Source organism: Protopterus annectens, chromosome 1.part0 (assembly GCF_019279795.1).
Source record: "Protopterus annectens isolate FY-2018-M chromosome 1.part0, PAN1.0, whole genome shotgun sequence".
Classification (NCBI taxonomy): domain Eukaryota; kingdom Metazoa; phylum Chordata; order Ceratodontiformes; family Protopteridae; genus Protopterus; species Protopterus annectens.
In genome coordinates, this window is record NC_056725.1 from 1,793,303,504 (window position 1) to 1,793,320,392 (window position 16,889).

The 16,889-nt window shown below is 36.9% G+C and overlaps 1 protein-coding gene across 2 annotated transcripts in view; it reads right to left on the reverse strand.

The window, feature by feature from the left end:
* CCHR1.PART0H6orf118 (chromosome chr1.part0 C6orf118 homolog) overlaps nucleotides 1-16,889 on the reverse strand; it is a 1,239,312-nt gene that overhangs the window by 1,020,384 nt on the left and 202,039 nt on the right. For both annotated transcript variants that reach the window (XM_044069560.1, XM_044069550.1), the window contains exon 4: nucleotides 6,846-6,968. In XM_044069560.1, the coding sequence (XP_043925495.1) occupies nucleotides 6,846-6,968 (123 nt within the window). The remainder of the gene's footprint in view (nucleotides 1-6,845; nucleotides 6,969-16,889) is intronic.

A 16,889-nucleotide genomic window follows, 5' to 3' on the forward strand; every position in this document is an offset into this window, starting at 1 on the left:
TCTGTCTACTTAAGTCCACAATATAGAAAACTATGTATTATCCATGCATGACAAAGGAAAAGTGAGTACAACTGTGAGACAGAATGTATTTGAAGGGAAGACCTCATCATTGTGTGTCAAGGCAAATGCTGGCCTTAAAAGAGGGTTAAAAAGTAGTGGGAGCCCTCTCTTTGTGTAAATGTCTCCAATGAGGGAAAGTGCACACACCAGATTTGTTGGATATGTCAGTTCTGCCTATCATTATAGTCTCTTACATAGACACACACACACACACACACACACACACACACACACACACACACACACACACACACACACACATTAACCTGAACATTACCTGCTCATGTTGCAGAAAAAGTCTGAGTACACCAGTCAGACAAAACATATTTGAAGGAATAATGCCATCATTGTGTGACAAAGTAAATGCTAGCTTTAAAAGAGAGTTAAACAGTTGTGGGAGCCCTCTTTCTCTATAAATGTTTAAATTGAAGGGAAGGGAACACATTAGATATTTTGGAGTCCCAGTCTTTCTTAGCACTATAGTCACACATACACTACTTAGTCATTGCCAGGTCTGAAGCCCTCCCTGTTGAGATCCACATTCTAGAGAACTGCGCATTACCCACTCACCCCATAAGAAAAGTCTGAGTATAACACTGAGATTGAACATATTTGACAGGATGACCTCATCACTGTGTGGCAAGGCAAATGTTCACCTTAAAAGATAATTAAATAGTTTTGAGAGACTGCTCCCCATGTAAATGTTCCTCCAGAGTTATGTACACCACGTCATTTGGTTAAGCCACAAACACACACACACACACACACACACACACACACACACACACACACACACACACACATGCGCACACACTCACACTAGTTACTTATTACAAGATTTGAACTCCTACCTTTCTACATCCACAATCTAGAGAGCATTGTATCAACTGCTGATACCACAGGATAATTCATCCTAGAACTTTAAGACAGAATACATTTGAAAGGGTAATACCATCATAGTGTTGGGAAGCATATGTTTGTGCTAAAAGGGAGTATAATAACTGAGGAAAGACAAGCATGTTCAATTACCCCTTGATCCAGCAGATGCTGAATAATGGGGTTAGAAGTTTGATCTGGAGGATAAAAATGAGGTATGGACTCCCTTTGCCATCTGTGCCCCTGAAGGTTCACTCCCAGAACCCATTTCATTGAGACTGCCTGTTGCCAAAGACAGAAATGGAGAGCCAGTTTTTGGGGAAGACTCATATAAATGCCATGGTGGGATGGATGCGGGATTATAATCTAAAGATAGTCATTCAGACTTGTTGGACTGTCCTTGTTTCTAGGAGGCTACCTCCTTGTTATTGTTTTCTGACTGTCTACTTTCCAGAAGGTTGCTGAGGATCTTTACTTTGCTTTTTATAATGCAATCTTGATCTAAGTATGAAACCTTTAACAAACTTGGAGAAGAAAGGCTGAAAAATGTGAGTCAGCCCTGAAATCAGTTCCCCCTCTCTCACCACATTTTCTTTCAGGACCATGTTATGGGGAAATCTCAAAAAAATGTTTTTAATATCTTCAGGCAAATGTTGAGAATATAACATTACAAACCTTGTCACAAATCCATAAGAAGACTTCACCGAATGGTTATTTGGGAAACAGATGCAATAAGAGCATTTGGAGAATACTTGCCCTCAGAAGAAAGAAATGTAGCAATATTATTCTTTATACTTTAAAAATCAGCAAGCAAAAATTTTAACATTGAGCTTGACAACTAAGAATCCTAAAAACAAGAGTGGCAAAGGAATGCTCTCTTTTCATAAATCTTTCAAACGTTTTCCCATACTTGTCAGAGAGGGATGAATTAGCATTTATCAAATATTTAGCTGCAGAAGAATTTGACAAGGAAATCACTACAGGGTCACTTCTGTGATTAAAAATAAGTAATTGTAAGACTGATACATTTTATACTGTCTATATCTACCTTCTTAGAGGCTACAGGCTGGCTCTCAATTATTTCACAGGCTGTAACTTAAACATCCCCCAAGGCTGGAAGAACAGGAGGAACAGCAATAGACTGAGGAAATTCCACTTGCAGTAAATAGATCATAATATTTTTCAAAGAAACTGGAATGGTACTTTGCTTCCACTGAAAAAAATGGTCATCCTAGATACGGTTTCAGAAAAAGAAAATTCTTCCAAGCGGAAAATCAGAAGAAATACTCTCCTTGAAGTCAAAATCTGTAACCTGAGGAGAACTAACACAATGTGTTCTTTCCAAATCTGTTCACTATTCATCACATTATGAACCTTTAGAAACTGAAGAAATCATTTGTCTCATACCAGTAAATCCAGAATGAGAAGGGTTAACTCATTAACAACTATGTGGTGTAGAATATTGCACCTCTTACAGCCTGCACAAATCCGTGCATTCCAGAGCATTTTCTGAAAAATCAACTTACAAAGGTAAGGCTTTTCTACTATGACAAGGCTTTTCTACTACGGGACATCAAAGATTGGTAATTATAGTAGACTCACGGAAACAGATAGCTGGTGCCAGAGCCATGGCCTGAAGTTAAACGCCAAAAAATGTATAGTCATACCCTTTGGGAAAAACAAGGTAACCCCAAGCTACTGTATAGGCGGCAATCCACTAAGCACAGAAGAGGTTATCAGGGACCTGGGGACCCAGGTTGACAGTGGCCTTTCTTTTGACACTCACGTTGCTAAAGTGGTTAGAAAGACCTTCTACATTGCCCACCTGATCATGAAGGGATTCACATCCAGATCTAGTGAGGTCATTGTTCCCCTGTACTCTTCACTTATCAGACCAATGATCGAGTACAATGCCCCATTCGGGATGTATCTCACCCGACATCTGCAGCAATTGGAAAGACCCCAAAAGTTCCTCACCAAAAAGATAAAGGGACTCCAAAATCTGTCATATGCTGCCAGATTGAAGAAACTCCAGCTCTATTCAGTCGCATACCATCTGCTCAGAGGTGGCATGTGCCTGACATATAAAGCCATGTCCAACCCGGACTTAATGGACATGCTCCACCTCAAAAAATCCAAATCCACCAAAACCACTAGAGCAAGCGACTTAAACCTTAGCACAGATATAAATAGGACGTGCTGGAGGGATAGATTTATCACTCAGAGACTCCCTATGCTGTGGAATAAAATCCCGGTCCATGTGAGGCAGAGCACCTCGCTGGCTCTGTTCAAGAGAAATCTTGACCTGTGGATGGGAGATCGTAGGTTTACCCTAGGAATCATCTCTGTGTCACTGCTGGACAGAGGCACAACAAACTAATGGGCACAGTATTTTTTCATATAAGGGGTGGCGTAAGCCACAAAACTTTGGGCTAGGCTTATAAATGCCTTAGGGCAGATAGCCTAGTATAAACCTATGAACCTATGAACCTATAGTATCATTTTTTTAATAAATTATTGCCCTTTCTATTTCTTCCTGTTATAAGCTGCTAGGGCACTTAGTTAAAAAGTCAGATTAAAGAAAGATCTGGACGCAATACGGAGCTAAGTATGTTAACTGGAAACATACACAACAGCACTATAGGCTTGAATGTGTAAGTCCTGAACAAGGCTCAATAAATCTTCATTATCTAAAGCAAATGATGGAAGAAGATAAATGCATAATTTTCAGTTTCTGTTTGAGAGAAATATTGACAGAAGCAGAGTGACCAATGCCAGGGACATCACCCCAGGGAACAGGCATCCTAGTCCAACTAGGCAGAGAAGCCTTCCCCACTCATTCCAAGAAGAATGGTTATCCAGTGCCCATAGGGCAATCCAACACCTGCAGAGGATGTGTCTAGCTCTCAGCTTGTAGTGGCTGAAGGAACTATGCCAGAGGAACCCAAGAAAGAAGGGTGGTCTGAGGAACTTGAAATAGTTACTACAGGGTCACCCATCTGCAGCTGAGGCAAAGTAGGGCAAAAGTTGTATGGAATTTGTCTTCTTTTTGTGACCAGTGGGAGTAATAACCAAGGAACAGGTAAGGTGGTCAATGGTAAAGCTGAGAAAGAAGACTGAAACTTGAGTAAAAATGGCAGCAGTTGATAAAAGGTACATATAAAAACAGCAGTGAACTCACTAAAATCACAGTGACAAGTACATAGGGTTACCACCTGTCCCACTATCCTAGGGACAGTCCTTCTTTGGGCAGTTGTGTCCTGCAAAAAAATTGCAAAAATGGCAAATGTTCTGAGATTTTAGGGCAAAATTATTTCCTAAATTTTATGCAATAGTTGCATAAAACAGTTATTCTGTATAAATGTTACATGAAACAGAATAAGCAACTAAAATGCTGCAAAAATAAGCTTTTATTTAGGGAATAAAGTGAAGTTCTGTCCTTTGTACTGGCTGTGGGTATATTTTGGCCTGCAAAATCTGATGTTTGGACCACAATTGTCCTACTTTGGGCATTTGAAAAGGTGGCAACCCTACAAGTACAACAGGCACTTATTCTAGACCTAGCAACAATTTATAAAACTGTTAAAAATAAAGATTACAGTAAATCTTATAGCAAAGAAAGTTTATACTGTAAGTAATAAAAAATAACTTCCAGAAAACTTACATGATAGTTCAAAAAAGTAAATTCCTAGCGAAAAAGAAATACTTTTAGTCAGAAAAGTATTATATTAATCAAAATGAATTGTAGAAGGCTTATTCTGCAAATGAAACAAATTTGCCCAGCAATAGAGACACACTAGCCTAACACTGATCCTCAAAAGTCTGCAAAAGGAGCACTCTTCAGCATCAAGAAAGCTCTGAAGTGCATGGACCCCAGACTGATGATTTTCTACAGCCCTGCTTGAACTGTTAACACATGGAAGGTGCCCTTAAACTTTGAAAATTGGATGACTGTTATATCCTAGGCAGAATTTAACCTCAAAAGTTCATAGATTGCGACTAGGCATGTGGTCTAGGACTCCATTGAGGAGCCTAGCCCAAATTCCTAATTGCTCCATATCACTCTCTAGTTAAGTCCTCTGCTCAAACTGCCAAATAGCTAAGCCTACTGCAGCAGTGATTTAATGATAAATGTCTGGGGATTCAGTAAACTTCCATAATTTCCAATGTGTTTGAGGACAGCAAATAGTATATATAACTTTTCTTTCTTCTCAAACATGGATGTCAGCCTAATTCTACTGAAGCTGAACAGAAAATGCGAGACAAAATTAATTATACAGTAAATGATGGAATAAAGAAGACCACACGAAAGGCTCAAATACATAGATACAGGTAGAAATATGCCTACACAGCCTTCTCTAGTTTGATAAGAACTGTGCTCCAAAATGCAAATATTATTACTGAAGCATGTCATTACTTGTAGAAGCATCATATTTGATATTGTTAACCAATATTGGTCAGTTAGCAAAAATATTGGCTAGAAAAGTACTGAGTTGCAACTGATTTTTACATGATGATCCAGTTTTTATACAGTTTCAAATTCTGGTTTATTAGTGTTCACAAATACTTGAGACACCATATCAATATCAGTGGCAGCCAAGCTAAAAAGCTTAGCAGATTCAAACTCCTTTTGGCCTAAATCATTAGCGACAAATAGAAACTATCACTATTTAACTGGTTAAATACAAGATGATTTATGTTAAGTTCTCCTCCATAGAATGAGTCTGCCTGAACATGCTGTGTTGCTTTTCTTGAACCATTTAAGTAAAAAGAGCACATCATTGTCATGCTGCATAATTTGTATAGACAAGAGAAACCAGTGAACACGACTAAACCTACGAAAGAAGCTTGCAGACCTCAACTATTCATCCTCTCTATAAAGATAAGACTTCTCAGTAATTTTAATACATAAATTCACCCAAAGTTCAGTTAAGAATTCCATTTAAAAGACTTTTAAGCTTACATGGAATATCTCGCGATGTACTAAGAACATACCTTTCTTATAATTCCAAAAAATGAAGCCTCATCTCTCATCCATGATCTACAGATCTGAGGGCATGAAGAAAGAAACTAACAAGCACTGAATTAATTTCAAGGCCATATAAAAAGTAATGTAGATTTGCTAATAGGAGATCATAAAAAGTGAATGTTTCACTATCTGTATTCAGAATCCTCTGACAAGAATACTGTCAAAGGGATAACAGAAATAAAAAAGACAAAAAGCTTAAATGTAGTAGAAGAGTATCCCCAGTACACACAAGATGCATCTGCAGAGTACCAACCTCCCCCTAGGGCTTAGACAGTGCAAGCATACTGACAGATTGTCTGATGCTCCAAAATATACCTGTGTAAAGTATACCTGTCTCAACAGCAGGTTCATAAGGTAGGTCACAGAGTACTTTCCAATTTAAAGAAAGGTGTTTCAAGACTGGCCTATAAGAAAGGGAGCTGAGGCTAAAGCATAATAACTTGTCAAGAACAGTCACTAATGTACCATCCTTGGTAAAACAGCCTCCAAATAGAGTGCAGAAAAAATCAGATGGCATCTATTTTAAACTCACTGTCACTCCCACCATGCTTCTGTCAGTCAGGTGTCCATGTATTCTCCTGAGCTTTGTCTGATGGAAACAAGTTCAGCATTCATCACATGGATGGACTGGTTAATAAAAAAAGTTTTCAGGTCTTTAATTTTCAAGGTTGAAGGTCCAAAGTTTGTTCTATTGCCCATACCTGCACTGTAGTTACATTTGTTCCCTGGTATTTCTTTCGTTATGTGAATATTTCATAGACTGCAAAATAAATGAACTATTAATTTAACAAATTAAGATATGTAACAAATGTATCAACTGCTGTCATAACTTCAGATTACATACTTTTAATGATATACAATGGAAAAGCAAGAATATTACCTTAATTTCTGTTAAAATGTCACAAAATGTCAAGGAGTCCTGGCAAATATCTTGTAAAACATCACTGCAGACTTGCACACATCTAAAATCTGAGTCGCTGGCAAACTTTATCTTCATCAGTGCCTAAAAAAAACGAGAACAATGCTAAATGTCTCATGCAATAAAGCAAAATGCTATCTATAAATGTGTATTGTGTTTACTTTTATGCTGTTTGAAATCTGATTTTTTTTTTTTTTACTTTCTTCTTTAGTACTGATTTCAGACATCTTTCATTAATTATAATTTGCAGGACCACATCTTACAATATCAGTAACATCATCGGTCAGGTTAAGATTCACTCACACTGTCTTAAATTGGATACCTGCAAATGAAAAAATCTAAACTGATGTAAAACTGAAAGTACTAAAATAAAATATTCACAAGACAAAAAGTAGTGCTACAAATATAGTACTTTCAGTAAAGAGTCACAAGTTAAAATAATATCAGCTACCCTACTCCCGCTGTGGACTTCCTTGATACAGAAACACAATGAACTCATGAAGCACCAAGTGATTACATATAGACCTGAAGGAAAAGAGTCATCCTCTGTGAACTCATAGGACTGAGGCCACAGGAATTAGGACTTCTTGTTATTTCAAATCTTCTCAGGCGGCTTAGCAGCTCAACCTTACCTTATAATGCACCACATAGTTCTCTCTCTCTCCAGATACTGAGGAAGCTATTCTAAAAAAAAAAAAACGTATACGTATACATTTACATACACATGTATCTCCATCCATCTGTAACCTCCTTTGTCCCATTTTTGTACATTGAGTTGGGCTGTCACATCAACAGTGACAATCATCTAGAGTCAGAGTTCACAATGCTGAGTAGCTATATGGATATATATATATATATATATATATATATATATATATATATATATATATATATATATGGGTCTACCTGACAACACCGACACGCTAAAACACCGACAACGAAATCACCGACAGCACAAAACCGAAAGTTCAAAAACACGAAACGTCACATACCCAACAAACCACAATCCCGACACTCAACAAAACAAATCCCCTGTCCAAAAAGCATACACACAACACAAGCACACCAAAAACCTTACAAACCTACACTGAACCTTACATACACCACTATCTATGCACTAACCTTAACCCAAACCCTAACCCTAAGGTCTGTCACTATCGCACACTCACCTAACCCGCAACCTAACCCTAACTCACTTAACCCGCCCCTATCCCTAATGTCTGTCACTATCCCACATTCACCTGACCTGCGCCCTAACCCTAACTCACTTAACCCGCCCCTAACCCTACAGACCGTCGCTATCACACACTTACCTTACCCACACACTGACCCTAACGTCCATCCCTATCGCACACTTACCTTTACATGTCGGTGTTCTCAGCGTCGGGATTCTCAACTGTCGGTCTTCTCCATTGTCAATCTTCCTGTGTCGGTGTTCTCGTCATCGGCGTTTCAAGATTTTGGGGTTTACAGGTGTGTGTGTGTGTGTGTGTGTGTGTGTGTGTGTGTGTGTGTGTGTGTGTGTGTGTGTGTGTGTGTGTGTGTGCGTGTCTACTTTGGTTCACCGAAAGTACACCTCTTTGAATCTCAAAAAGCCTAACTTAAGTGAAAGTGCAGTTTAATGAAAATGCACTTTCGCAAAATACAAACATGCGAATACCTGTTGGCTGTTCTGAGATCCTGTGGAAGTTCAGGTGTGGTGTTTTTTACTTATTTTTTACAGGTTTAATGGGAGGGTAAGATTTAGTGCAGTTGGGGCTTTTTGATATAGGTTGCGGTACAGTGAGGCTAAGGAAATGTACCCTTTTCCCCACTGTAGTACAATCTTAGAGTTAGTATATATAATTATAATGAGTGTGGGGGGTACAGATGGCCTTGCCCCCCTGCAAAATTTGTTTTAGTGTTCATTTTAGTCTTTTTTTTTTATTTCGCTTATTTGTGTTTCATGAAAGTGCGTTTTCATTAAACTGCACTTTCACTTAAGTGAGTTCAACTTTTTGAGATACGAAGAGATGTACTTTCAATGAACAAATGTATACCCAAATATGTATATACATGCATACACACACACAAATATATTTTTATATATATATATATATATATATATATATATATATATATATATATATATACACACACAAATACACACACATACATATACACACACACAGATATATATATATATATATATATATATATATATATATATATATATATATATATATATTTATGTATCAGATAAGGCAGGATAAGGTGGGCAAGGTCCTTGGGCTGGCTCCCATTGCTACACCTCTATCATTATGGTAAGTGTATAATTCTATATTTGAAAGGAATGTGGCCATCATCTGTAAAATCACAGCCCCTATCTCTTCCAGCTAGGTGAAAGCTTAGGCAAACATATCTTTGATAATGGTGGCTGCAAAGGTAGATTTTGATGACAGATCAGATCTGACTTACAAAGTTTATCAAACACATTCAGTGATGACCATAAAGCCGATACACAAATATCATCAAAGGCTGCATTTTGAAAGAAAGCTCCTGAAGTAGCATTAGCTTGTGTAGAAAGAGCTTTAAGGAACTTGGATATGGCTTATTGTGAGTATCATAACAAATATTCATCAAGCAAGGATAGTTTTATATACTTTTTGTTCTAAGGATTTAGAAGAAAAGGGGGAAAAACAGCTTTATAGCTTTTCTAAAGGTCTTGAGTCTATCCAAGGAGTACCTCAACTGACAAAAATACTCATGCAATGTATCATATGGCTCTCAGAGTTTGTGTAAGCTGGATCAAATAGTTTAATGAATATACTTTAAGTTAGCTTCATGTGTTGTTTTAGGCATAAGTGACAGGTTAATCATGAAAGTAACTCTACCACTGTGAAACAGTAAATAATATTGATTAATGAACAGACAGAAATTACTCACGTTAGTAGATGGCAGAATAGTGACCAACTACAGATGAATGTTTCTGCATGTTTCATTTGTTTATAGATTGTGAAAAATTCTAATACTGTATGTTAGAGATTTTAATTTGCAGATTGTGTTGCCCTAGTTCACTAATGGTGCTGACAGCGCTGACAGTGCAAGCCTAATTATGTTTCAGGCATTTCAGCAGATTTTCAGCACTGTTTTAATAGCTCAGGTGGCCCAATAATTTGTTACATTGTTTTGCATCACTGCTGTAGTTTTGATGCTTTGTAGGAAGATGTGATGAGCACCTAATTGTTTCTATCCTTTGCTCAGTGTTTGTCCAGCATTTGGTGGAGGCTTTATGTGATGCATTGTTTCCTGCGTTTAGATAAGTTTAGGCTTCTACTGGATTTACTGGTCTTATGTAGGGTTGCCACCTTTTCAAATGCCCAAAGTGGGACATTTTTGGTACAAATGTCAGATTTTGCAGGCCGAAACATACCCACGGCCAGTACAAAGGACAAAACTTCACTTTTTTGCCTAAATAAAAGCTTATTCTTGTAGCATTTTAGTTGCTTATTCTGTTTTGTATAACATTTAGGTGTTTCAGATACAGAATAACTGTTTTATGCACCTATTACATAAAATATAGGAAATAATTTTGTTCTAAAATCTCAGAACATTTGCCATTTTTACAATTTTTTTGCAGGACACAACTGCCCAAAGAGGGACTGTCCATCGGATGTGCAGTGGGCACTACCCCTCAGACATGTCATTGGTTGACTTTTCAAGAGTGTGCGTGGTCTCATTGCTGGAATTACCCTTTTGAGTGGGTTCAGGCTCCTGGGCAGCAAGACTTTTCCTGTGGTACACTTGGTTGGAGACATATGGTTGTACTGACATTCGGCTATAGAGACACGTGGCTTTTATACATTCCATGTGGGCAAAGACAAGTATGCACCACCATGCCCACAGCTTCAATAAACAAGTACATACGGACAGGGGCGTAAAGGTATTGTGCTTGAGGTACCGTACATGCTTATGTATGTACAACATGCAGAAGTGTGCTACCGCATATAGGAAGTCCTGCATGCTATTACAGTCATACTTAAGTTCAAGAATGTGTTTTAGGTAATGCTCCCTAGAAACTGTAACGGGGGTAATGGTCCACACACACAACAATAACAAACACAATGCCTGTTATAAACTTTATTTTTGTCACTGGCATCCCACAAGGCAGCCTGATGGTGATGCCTGTCTCACTTACTTCTGGTACCTTGGGGGGGGGGGGCATTGACCTTATTTTCCTCCTATACATTTCGTTAGTGAAGTTGTGAGCATGGCACTGCATGCTTCTCTTTACCCACATGGAAGCTGCAAAGGACATATGTCTCTATGGTTACTTCAGTCATGTGACCCCAACCAAATGTACAACAGTGAAATATGTTACTACCTAGGGGCATGAACCATCATGAATTTTGTCAGCTACTCATATATGTACATCTTATTTTTGTTTGCATGATAATTGTTGCATTAATATTTTTATTTGTTGACTGTTATATTTGACAAAATTATTCAAAGTTTTAATACATTATAACCTTTCATATTTTGAAATAATTGCAATTTTTTTGTCATACAATATATTATATTTCCTTTCCTTTAATTGTATGTTTAAGTGCTTAGGAATTAAGCATTTTAAATAAGTTTAAGCTGAAGAAGTTTAACTTAGTTGAAGTAATAATAAGCAGAATGAGAGTTTATCGAGACATAAACAGTCTGCTGCAGCAGCTTGCTCAAACAAGTATGTGTTAGTTTTTCTAAAACAATGTACAAGTCCCAAGGAAGTAATGAGTCACATGTCAGAGGTCTCAACAAGAAAGCCCTTTTTAGAAAGTTTTTGAAGACCTACACAGAAACTAAAACAAGCCATGTTAGCCATTGTGAAAACTGGGTAGATCAGCTATGTGAAATTTAATATGATTCAAGCTAGTGACAAACATACTAGCTAAATGCTTTATTATTAAAAGGATAGAAGCAGAAAAGGGATCTAAACCCTATAGCTAGCTCAAACTGAGACGTGTGCATTTGGCCTGATACAATTTTCTGTCACTGGGCTTTTGGTAAGAGAAGAGAAGACTATGTTTATAACTGAATAAAAAAGCATGAGGAAGAAGAAAAGTAAAGCAGTAAGCTGTAGAGCGAGTATATGTCCATGTTAGACTTGCCCAATTAGTGGGACATGAAACTGTTTACTTGTCCTAATAAAAGTGGCTTCTGAAACAGCTGAGACAGAAGAAGATGGACAAAGATCTCCTGGCCCAATAAGGAGGTATAAGGATGATGCTGGCCTTTAGAAAATTCACCTTCTGAATGAACTTCATTACATGACTAATTATTGTGCATAGTTGCCTATTTTCAGTTAGTGCAGATTAGAATACAAGGTAGTAGCTTCTGCAGAAAACCTATACTATTGAAATAAAGTGTGTGTTCTCTTTTAAACTTCTGTTCTTCCACTTTCAGGCACTATGTGTGCTTTACATCCTTTTTGTTGTTAGTTTTCTCAATTAAGTCTAAGTATTCCCTGGTGGTTTAGTGTGGGATATAGTCCTCGCCCAAAGGCTGGCCTTTAAAAACAGCCTACTAAGTAAGTAGTCCTGAACTTGAATGATCACATGCTGATATGTATAATGCAAAGATGAAAATGTGCAAGTCTGTGTGGCTTAGTATATCACATGTGTTAGGTTAAGTGGCAGGGAAGTGGCTGCAAGGATAGCTGTCCAAGTTCTCCTGATGTGCAGCTTTAATTAATTCATGTTAAAAACAAACACAGGTAAAGATTGTTAATACTTTTTTAAACACCTTAATTAAATTATCATTTGTGGCATAGGCAAACTTACATTTATGTAAAATAAAAAGAGCAAATTAACTTGTTCCCAATTACAAGTATTATATATATATATATATCATATTTTCTTTTGTACAATACAATCAACCGAACACTACATAAATTGGTCAATTCACTCCTTCCCTTAAACCTCATTCCTAGTCAAAAACATTTTTCTACATGTGTTGTTCTAACAACATTTCAATTTTTTTCTATGTAATCTTCTCCTGCACTTTGCTAAAGTTCCCATTACCAGTTCTTTTACCTCTGTTACAATATTCACTACTTCAAATATGGTTGGTTTAGACTTCAATTTCTATTTTCTAGTAACTGCTTTTACTAATATAACTCAAGCCAGTGACAAATATGCACCAGAATTAAAGTGAAAAAGGCATTAGTATGTCCAGGCAATTCATATCCTCAGCTCAAGAATATAATTTCCTTAGTTACATCCATTTGCTCGCACGGTATTTCTAACATGATTCTCTGTAAGGAATTTTTAAAGCTGACCAACTCATTACCCTCCCAAAACATATGTTCCCCATCACATCTCCAATATTTGCTATCTACCAGAGATAAACTTTTTTTGATTCTGCTTGGAATATAAAAATAATCATGTAAACATTTCCAAGCAAAAATCCTAAATCTTTTAAATTTTGTTGCATATTTGGGAGACATACATATGTCCTCCCATTGTTTCTCTGTGAATTGCTTATCCAGTCTCTCTTCCCAATCTTTTCTAACCTATTCTGATGGATTCCTACAGTTATTTTGCAATATTTTATTTGCCCTACTAGTTATCTCTTTTTTAACAGCGGTTTCTGCTCTAAATTCAACTAAACTCTCTATCAGTGCTGGTCTTTCACTTAGCATTCTCTTATCCCTTTCTCTTTGCCTATACTCTGATATAACTCCATGATAGGGAAGGCAGACTCTAGCCTACAGTCCAAATGTCTTCTTGGCCTCTTCCTATTCTATTACCCTACCCTCTTTAATTAATTGTATCCAATACCTTGGTTTCTTTAACAATTTTTTTCCAGTAAACTCCAGCCCCCTCTTGCCTATTCTCTGTACCCCTAATTGTAGTATTCCTTATTAGTAGAGTATCCTTTCTCAAACTGGGTGTTGGCTTAGGTGTTAGAATACTTCCTGGTACTTTATGAAGATAATATTCAATATGACTGTTGTTATTCTCCTTAAGGATCTGCATCCAAAATCCCACTCTTTCCTTTGTTCCAGAATTTCCTCCCTTCTTCATCATCATCATCTCTTTCCACTTTGAATTGCAGCTTTCTGCTTGTTTTATGTCTAAGAGCTTTAACTGTGTAGCTCTAAAATATACATTCAAATTAGGTAATCCTGAAACACCTTGTTTTTTGGAACAATAAACATATCCCACTTGACTCTTCTCCTTTTCCCCTTCCAGATAAAATCTTTCAACTCTTTATTAATTACTATCCACAACTTCTCCCCTGGTTAATAAAAAAAATATGCCTGACCTGTGTGTAAAACTAAAGGGACTAAACCTTTTTACTGCTTGTATCTTTCTATCCATATCCATTTACAAGAGCTTCCAGTTTGTCAGTTTTTGTATTATCTCTTATTTAGTTTCTTCCCATATATCCCTAGCTGCCATAACAGAATCCTTTCTGCCTCGTACTACTAAATAATTCATTTTGTCATGTTCCCATAAATATGGGTAACGCTGAATCAATTTATGAGTGGTACATAATTTACAGCTCTAGCCTTTGTTTTATCTTCATTAATTTTATATCCAGAAAAAAATGAAACCATCTAAGAATGTTCCAACCTTTCTGGTTTTATCAGGTACAAAATAATATTGCCTGCAAATAAAGCCAACTTGTCTTGATTACCATACCAACTATATCCTTGAATTTCTAAGTCCCGTATTTATTTATGTATTTATTTATTTATTTTGGCTGATTGTTCTAAATATAATGCAAATGGGAAAAAGGACTCCCCTGCCTGGTTCCTCTGTTCAGACACATCTTTGAAGAGAGGAACCCTCCCACTGTCATTTTTGCCTTTGATTCTTCATATATCCTCCTAAATAATCTTATTATTGTATCAGGGGAATGCAAATGCTTCTATTGCCATACTTACAAAATCCTAGCTTACTCTATAGAATTCTTTCTGTACATCAAGACCTACCAACAACAGATGTATTTTCTTACATTCTGCTTCCATCTGGATCACCATTCCAGGATTAACATTACTTCACCTCCTCAAAACCACATTGACTCACATCAATTCATTTTGGCAACATCTTTTCCATTTTTTTTATTGTTGATAGACATAAGCACTTTATAGTCATGGTTTAAAATTGAAATCGGCCTATATGAAGTTGGATCTACTGAATTTTAAGCATATTTAGGAATTACCGCCACCACAGTTTTTTTCCAGGATGTTGCTGGCTCCCTTCCATTTAAATTACTGTTAAATCCTTCCAGATCTTTAGCACTTTCTTCCATCCTAGCTTCCAAACTTCCTCTTGACTTTCCCTGATTGCTGGAATAAATATGCTTCTCTTCTGCCTGGTGTACAGTGAATAATAATTTTCCAAAACACTCTGCTTTTAAAACGTTGACCTCCAGCCACAGTTTTCTCAGGATTAACTCTTTCTGTCAGTAGCATTGCCTCTTCAGTAATATAGGCCTTGGTTTCTTTCTCATGGTCAGGTTTTGAGAATACACACAATGTGCCCTTCATACCTCTCTACTTCTTAGAGCAAAAAATCTGGACAAAGCTATCAGGAAAAGTGGGACAAAGGCCTAAAATAGGGACAGTTTTTGAATATTGCTATCACAAGCTTAGAACATTGATAGAATAACAGGTTTTACATTATCACGAGCTTTCTGAAGAATCTGAAACTCAATTGTCCGTCATTATTTTCTAACTTCAATCTTTAATGATTTGCCACTAATTTGCCAGAAAAACAGAATTTTATGAAAAGCAGACCAAAAATATGAGGTAAAATTTGAATATTCTGCGAAAATCTGTACAGTTGATAGGTATGATTACCTTTCAATTAACAAATATTGCTGAGGAATACCAGTCCAAGTGCTTATTTGTGCCTTCATAAAATTAAGACAGTCTGTTCCTTCCATTTTTTTTTCTCATGTAGTAGAAAATCTCAAGTTTTCCCCATGAGTTCTGTCCTCTAATTCTATTGCTTTTTGAACATCTGTTCTTGAGCAGTCTTATACTCTTCCAGCCTTTCCATCATTTCGACCCCTGATTTTTGCAGTTTTATCAGTTCATCCAAGTATCTATTTAAAGCTTCTTCCATTTTCTAGCCTTTTTGTTATATGAGTTGATATACTTCTTCAATATTTCTTTTATTTTAATCAGCCCTGAGCACATTTGACTTATTTTTCCACTAAGTTACTGGAAGCCATGTCTTGCACCAAAGCTGGAGCTTAAACTGTTTTTTTATTGAATAGCTGTGGGTTCTTCCCAGTCAGTGTTTTCTCTTCACCTTTTCTAGTTGATTTTCTTTCAGGCTGTCTGTTTCTTCTTTGGTGGCATCCAGGCAGTGTACTTACTAGTTGGTAAGTGAATTTATTAAAAGTAGTAGAGTTCCTGACCCTTATCTTTCAGTTTCTTTTTTTCCACACTGGGAGAGCTGAAGTTAAACTGCTGATCAGTGTGCAGCCATCTTGGAAGTCCAATTATTAATACATCTTGAATTTGTCAGATCTGTTGCCATACTAACAAGAAAAATTTTGCATTGACAATTTTAAAGTCTAAGCAGACAGGTTTTTTATCATAATAAATGATCTGTATAGTAGCCAGTTTTGGTGCATATTGCAACCTCTCACATTAGAGTATTAGTCTTTGTTTGAATCTAGGACAGGAACAGTAGTTATTTATCCACCTGCAAAATCCACCTGCACAGTCCAAGTCTGCCATAAATTTAAAGTCAGAGCTAGTAAGATTCACTTTAAATAGCAATGGTAAGCAGTCCTGTGCCTGCATAGATTCAAAGTTTGAGCAGGCAGGTTTTATATCAAAGATATAACCTTTTTGGTGAAAGATGCAATAGGAAGTTATACCAGTAGGGGGAAGTTGCCAAACAAAGGTCAATGTATTCCTTTCATGTTCAAGCTGTCAAATCTTTGACAGGAGTATTACTGATTTCTGCTATATAGATTGTACTGTCTCTGTCTCCTGTAAATCAAAATTAGAGC